This window comes from Rhinopithecus bieti, unplaced genomic scaffold (assembly GCF_001698545.2).
Source record: "Rhinopithecus bieti isolate Rb0 unplaced genomic scaffold, ASM169854v2 scaffold_55059, whole genome shotgun sequence".
NCBI classification, from domain to species: domain Eukaryota; kingdom Metazoa; phylum Chordata; class Mammalia; order Primates; family Cercopithecidae; genus Rhinopithecus; species Rhinopithecus bieti.
The window spans coordinates 126,361-133,599 of NW_016821598.1; the positions used below are offsets into that span (position 1 = coordinate 126,361).

Below are 7,239 nucleotides of genomic sequence, written 5' to 3' on the forward strand. Positions count from 1 at the left end.
TATTAGGTCTAACACTTAAGTCTCTAATCCATCTTGAATTAATCTTCGTATAAGGGGTAAGGAAAGGATCCAGTTTCAGCTTTCTACTTATGGCTAGCCAATTTTCCATTCTTAAAGCTGGGAATACATCAGTGAAAAAAATAGACAAAAATTATTGCTCGGGCATTATCTATATTTTAGTAGGGGTAAATAAATAATAAAACAATAAAATAATAAAAATAAAAAAGAAATTAGCAGCATATATATTATATATCAGTATGTTAACATGTGAAAGAGTTATGGGAAAAAAGTAGAATACAAGAGATGAGGAATGAGAGGAGATAGGGAATGGGACAGGCTCCATTACAAATATGATTGTTAGAGTAGGTCAGCCTCATTGAGAAGGTGACTGTATTAGTCAGGGCTCTACAGAGAAACAGAACCAGTAAGATATTTGGAGATATTTAGGAGAGATTAATTATGAGGGATTGACTCACTCAATTGCAGACACTAGGAAGTTCCATGACCCACTATCTGCCACCTAGATGCCCAGGAAAGCCAGTGGTGGAGATCCAGTTCAAGCTTGCAGGCCCGAGAGCCTGGGGAGCTGTGTGTGTAGGTCCCAGTCTGAGTCAGAAGGTGTGTGTGGGAACCAGGAGCATTGATGTCAAAGGGCAGGGGGAAGGTGCACGTTCCAGTTTCAGCAGAGAGCAAATTCACCCTTCCTGTGCCTTTGTGTTCTATTCACGCCTTCAGTGGATTGGATGCTGCCCAACCACACTGGGAAGGGAGGATCTTCTCCACTCATTTCTGATTCAAATGCTCATCTCTTCTGGAAACACCCTCGCAGGCATACCCAGAAGTACATTTTGCTATCTGTCTGGGTATTCCTTAAGCCAGGCAACTGGACACATAGAGTTAGCCATCACAGTGACATTTGAGCAGACTTCAGGGAAGGATGTGGGGGAGTGATCTCAGGGAAGAGCATTCCAAGGAGCTGGAAAAGCCGTGCAAAGACCTGAAGCAGGGCTATGAAAGTAAGGAGACCTCTCATGGAGTATTCCTTCTCTGAAATGCTTGAGACCAGAGGTGTTTGAGATTTCAGATTTTTTGGAATGTTGAAATATTTGTATAGACATAATAAGATATCTTGGCAATGAGACCAAAGTCTACACATGAAATTCATTTATGCTTCTTATATACCTTACACACATAGCCTTAAGGTGGTTGTGTACAATATATTAAATAATTTTGTGTGTTTTGACTGTGACTTGTCACATGAGGGAAGATGTGGAATTTTCTACTTATGGCATCATATCAGCACTCAAAAAAGCTTTGGGTTTTAGAGCATTTCAGATTTTGGGATTAGAGATGCTCAACCTGTGTTTAAGCAGAGCTCAGCAGAGCATTTCAGAGAGAAGTTGAAGAGAGAATTTCTGCTTTTGGTATAAACTAGGACTAGATAACCTCTGATGAGTCTTCCAACTTCATATTCCCTGAGTTTATGATTCTCTGGTAGCTGAGAATCATGAATTTGGTAGCAGCCAGTAGCATGGGTTCAAGACCAGAGGTGCCAGACCAAGACTCACAAATCCAGATGGTAAAGAGGCCAGGCTGATAGTATAAACATTTTAAAAGATTGACAAATATTTTAAACTATTATGTAAACCAAATAAAGGATGTTTTCAAGCCAAATCTTGCCTAGTGGCTACCAGTTTGAGACCGTTGCATTAGAGAAAGTAAAATCAGTTTGGAGTGTAATGGTGTAATACATATATTAAGTCTTAGACAGGGAGCCAAAGGAGAATAAATGATAAAAGAAGAAATATGGGAGTCTTTGATGAGAACTATTCCTTTGTTGTGATCTGACAGGAAGCCAAAAGAAAACAGAGAGTCAAAGATTACTCTGTAGTGTAGAGCCCAGGCGGCCAGTTCACAATGATTTTGCTCTTCCCCAAGCAAAGGTCATATTGCTTTTTTCCGCTGTTTCTATGGCTAGATACGGATTTGTCCTCTCGTTGTCTTATTATACATAATTGCATAGCATTTAGGAATGTAGAATTCAGTTAGAGGGAGAAAGATAAGCCAATGCAACACTTTTCAATTATTTGTGTCTACAGTGTAATTACAGTTATCAAACTTTTTGGCAGAGGCTCAGAATGAACTGATTGTGATAATTACAAAGACACAGATGAAACCTTTATTCTTTTTGTTTTGATGTATGATTTGTCCTATTTCCTTGCTGCAGGTGCTTTCATCTGCAAGATGGTGCCATTTGTCCAGTCTACCGCTGTTGTGACAGAAATCCTCACTATGACCTGTATTGCTGTGGAAAGGCACCAGGGACTTGTGCATCCTTTTAAAATGAAGTGGCAATACACCAACTGAAGGGCTTTCACAATGCTAGGTGAGGCCACTGGATGTGCCAATGGCAGTGTGAGTGACATTTTTCATTACAGAATAAAGAGAACCATATTTTTAAAATAGAAGAGTAGCTTCTTATCTAACTTGTAGGCATTGGAATATAATTTGAGAGTTTCAGTGCTTTCCCTGTTTGCCTCCACCTCCACATCATCTCTCTTTTAGGCTAACCTCAGCACTGAAAACGTATCATTTTGGATATACTTTTTCAGTTTACGTCTTTAATGTTTGAGCACTACGTTCGGCTAATCTAAGACAACCTATCAGTGGCAATGCCACATTAATGAACGTTAGTTCATTAGATTGAGAACTGTCCTTTTTTTTTTTCTTTAGAGACAGAGTGTCTCTAAAGACACTACATTGTAGTACAATGTACACTACAATGTAGTTGACACTACATTGCCCAGGCTGGTCTCAAACATCTGGGCTGAAGTGATCCTCCTGCCTCAGCCTCCCAAAGTGCTGTGATTACAGGCATGAGCCACTACGCCCAGCTGGGAATTATCAACTTGAGATAAGAAGACTCTAAGTTAAGCTAACAAGGGCAGGTCAATTTTTTTTTTCTTTTTTAGGCAGGGTCTCATTCTATAGCCCAGGCTGGAGTGCAGTAGTGTGATCACAACTCACTGCAGCCTCAGCCGCCCAAGCTCAAATGATCTTCCCACCTCAGCCTCCCAAGTAGCTGGGACCACAGGTTCTCACCACCACACGCAGCTAATTTCTTTATTTTTGGTAGGAACGGGGTCTCTCTATGTTTCCCAGGCTGGTCTTGAACTCCTGTGCTCAAGCCATTCCCCCTCAGCCTCTCCTTGTACTTCTTGGCCTCCCAAAGTACTAGGATTACAGGTGTAAGCCACTGCACCTGGCCAGGCAGGTTGATAATGATAGGGAGCAGGAAATGTGTTTTTAGAAAAGTGGAGAACAGGGGTGCTGCCCTTGTGATGAGTACACAAGGGTAGAAAGTGACAGGGTACATGAGAACAGTGGGTTCTGAGTGCTGGGGATGCCTGGCAAAGGCACATTCCACCCACTTCATACTTTTGCTTTAGGCATTGCTGGATCATCAGCTTGCTGTAATTGTTACTGAGTCAGCAAGTCACAATGAACACAAAACTCATGGTAAATGGTAAATTTGAAGCAATGCCCTAAGGTCTAACACAGTAAAATGGAAGCATTTCTCTATTCAGTAATTATAATTGAGCCATTTAAAACCTTAATGTGCTTCACAGTGGTTTGAATTTAATATAGCAAATAACCAGAGGTGTAGCAAGCAACTAATGTGATAATCGAGTAAAGCAATTTTTACTAATATCTCACTTGAGAAGAATGAGTAAACATTTATTTCTACTGTAAGAATTTAGCCAGTATTGGGCTGTGGAATTACAGAAAGAACCTCTGCAGGCTTTGCAATGCTAAAGTCATTTTAAATAGCTTGAAAATAATAGCTAAATCATTAGGGGAGAAAGGTGTTAGTTTTAGTTGGTTTTAATTTCATGTCATATCTTTCCTACTAAGAATTCAGAATTTCTGGGCTCTTAATAATTGACATCCTTCCAACATCATAACACCTGAAAACAGCATGTGGGGATGGAAAGTGAGTAAGGAAAGGATTACATGGAGGAGGGGAGTTATTTAAAGGAAAGAGAACTGGCGAGAGTGACAACATCTCAAAGCATAGTTGATAATAGGCAGTCAAGGGAGTTCCTACTCAAAAGAGACATAGGAAACAAGGAGGTTTTAAAATCAACTAGACTCATCTCGCCATGGGGGCTTTTGTGAACTATTGTCTAATGTCTCCTGTAGCTCTGTCACACTGTGACCCAGCCTTGTCAGTCACTGTTTGTCTGTCACGTCCCATTCCTCCTTCCAGCTGAGATTGCCTAGACCTAGACAGAGGATGTCCAATCTTTTGGCTTCCCTGGGCCATATTGGAAGAAGGAGAATTGTCTTGTGCTACACATAAAATACACGAACACTAATGATAGCTGATGACTTTAAAAATATATCGCAAAAAACTCATAATATTTTTAAAAAGTTTACAAATTTGTGTTGGGCCACATCCAAAGCCTTCCTAGGCCACATGCAGATTGGACAAGCTTGGCCTAGATCCTCCAGGCTTTCTGGCCCAGATGTGGTCACTGTGTCAGTATTGTTCATCTAACTGTAGCCCTTCTATCTCAGAACCGTCCAGGAAGGTAGGCAATGAGCTATACACATTAGACTCAGTTCCTCCAGAATTTGTACTAAAGTCCAGAAAAATGATTGGACATAAGATAACTATGTGTGATTAAAATAGAACAGATGTGTATGGTAATAGGGAGACAGAAAAGAGAAAGAGAGAGTGAGAAATAGAGACAGCCAGGCAGACAGACCTGTGAGTCCTACAGCTGCCAGGTATCATTGGATCATGATGAATTTTTATAGGCAGCACCAGATTATGTGTTTCTTTATAATAAACCCCAATTATGGCTTAATTGAGTCATTGAAACCCAAAGCAATAAACTGTGTTCTTAACATTCCACCCAATGTAGAAAGAACAAACAGAGTTCGAGCTGGAAACTTTTCCCCCAAATCAAAGTTGGGGCTCTTGGTTCTGTCCTTTTCCACGTCTGTTAAAACACATGGGTTGAAATTGTTGTTCGTAGTTAATCCCTTTTTTTCTTTTCTAAGAGTACATCATTAAAGCAATCCCTCTCAACAAGTTTGTCGAAGACAGGAAATTTGGAAAGAGCATTCTGGTTTCTGAAGTTATCAGTGTTTGTTTTCTAAATAAGAAAATAATGCCCATGTGATGGTGCTTAAGATAAATGTACATTTGATTTTAAAAAGAGGTGATAGAGAGTGGTCCATGCCATGTTTAAAATTATTCATCCATTCCACAAACATAGATCAGCCCCTACAGAGGGCCAGGAATTTTCCTAGGACTCTTGTTTGAGGAAACACAAAAATAAATGGCATTGTGTTTGCTTTCAATGAATTTGTAGGGAGTTGAGAAGTCAGTAAGGGCAACCAAGACACTGCGCTAGCAGGCATGTAGAGACAACAGGGAATTAGTAGTCAGTTTATTTGGAAATAGCAGTAGCCTTCAAAGGTTCCCCAGAGAATGTGATTTCTGAGTCAAGTCCTGGAAAATGAGTCCACAGATAGACACTGGGAATAGGGTGGCCAGGGAGTGGCACAGTGCATTCTGGGATACGGGAACTGAAACCAGCACTGCAGACTCCTCAGTAGAGGACTGCAGTGTGAATAGCATGGACTGAAATGAAAGAGGAGAGGCAGGCAATTGAGATGGTAGAGAACCTCATGGGCAATTGAGATGGTAGAGAACCTCATGGGCCATGCTAAGGAAACTGGGTTTTATCTTGTAGGCAATGGAACACTATTAAACATTTAAAACTTGTTTTAGGGAGTTTATTCCAGCAGCAGTTTTGAGGATGGTGAAAGAGTGGAAGCATGAACCTCGGGAGAGACCATGGCACTACCCTAGGGCAGAGAACAGCTGCCCTCCTATAAGGAATCTTGATGGTTAGATAATTTTGCATAGATGTGTCATACTCTGATGACTTTAACACTTTTACAGGTGTGGTCTGGCTGGTGGCAGTCATCGTAGGATCACCCATGTGGCACGTGCAACAACTTGAGGTAGACTCCAGCTGGGATGGATAATCATATTGTTGAACTATTTTCTCACCCCTCTTAATTGTAATTATTTTCCTTCCTGCATGAGCAATACAGCAAATTTGTATGACCTCAGCTATTTCACTGGAGGTCTTTCAAGTGGAATAAAATGATTTTTTAAGGTTCATTTTCTCTGTTTTACCTTGCTCTTCCTGATATAGTTAGGACTCTAATGCTTAAAATACAATTTTCAAAAAATACACAGGTCAGTTTCTACATTTTCCTGCAAGCTGAGCATGTTTTTCCCAGTGTCCCCAAATGTTTTGTTACATTTTAAGAGTTGAATGATTGCTCTAAGTTTTTCTTTTATTTTTAAGTCACATAAAAAAATTGTAATAAATTATCTACTTAGTTGACTCTCATAAGTCTTTTCTTACCTGCCTCCTATTCATTGACACATTGAAATTCTAACGGGAAACATGTCAGGAGATCATCTTATTCAGCCTCTCTCCTTTCCCCACACCTTTGTCAGACAGGCCCAGCCATGCATGGGGATTCACAGGAAGGAGAGTGCTGAGTTGGTTTCAGACAGCCCAGCCTGTCTGTTAGGGTGAACTTTAACATGTCTTGCATAGGTGATCTACCCAGGCAGCAATTTTCAAAGACACTAGGGGGTTGCTCACATACCCCCTAAGATAAGTTTTAAATGATTTATCCCTTTGTACCTTTTAAAATAGAGATAGGCAAATGTGAAACTTTACGGTCCGTGTCATGTCATCCTCAAGGATAACAAATGAGCCTAAGATAAGAGAACATTCAAAAAGTAGCCTGATTTTTTTTTTCATGTAACTAATTTATTGAATGAGCTGGACTCCACAGACGAGAGCAGAAAATAATTTTATTTTTTCCCTTGATAGCTGTAAAAATGCATCTAAGGACCTTTTTAGTCCTCTTGGTGAAATATGGATGAAAAAATCTTGAGCAACTCTTCCAGTCAGATAATAAAATTTCTCTGGTCACTTTCACTCACAAGAATAGTGTGAGTTTTGTTATTAAACTGTCCTGTCCAGGAATAGAATTACATAAATCCATACTCTTATTTAATCAATTTGCAATTTTTCCCTTCCCTCAGTGTGAATAGTTTTCAGGCCTAGAAATGTGAAGGAATTATGGTCAGCTTCTTCTCTATTTCCTCTCCTTGTGTTTCTTTTTCTCTCCCCT

At 40.1% G+C, this 7,239-nt stretch overlaps 1 protein-coding gene across 1 annotated transcript in view; it reads left to right on the forward strand.

Annotated features, from left to right (window-relative positions):
* LOC108520899 (pyroglutamylated RFamide peptide receptor-like) overlaps positions 1–7,239 on the forward strand; it is a 59,634-nt gene that overhangs the window by 42,949 nt on the left and 9,446 nt on the right. The window contains 2 exon segments of the mRNA XM_017860458.1: positions 2,228–2,386; positions 5,981–6,042. Of these exon segments, the coding sequence (XP_017715947.1) occupies positions 2,228–2,386; positions 5,981–6,042 (221 nt within the window).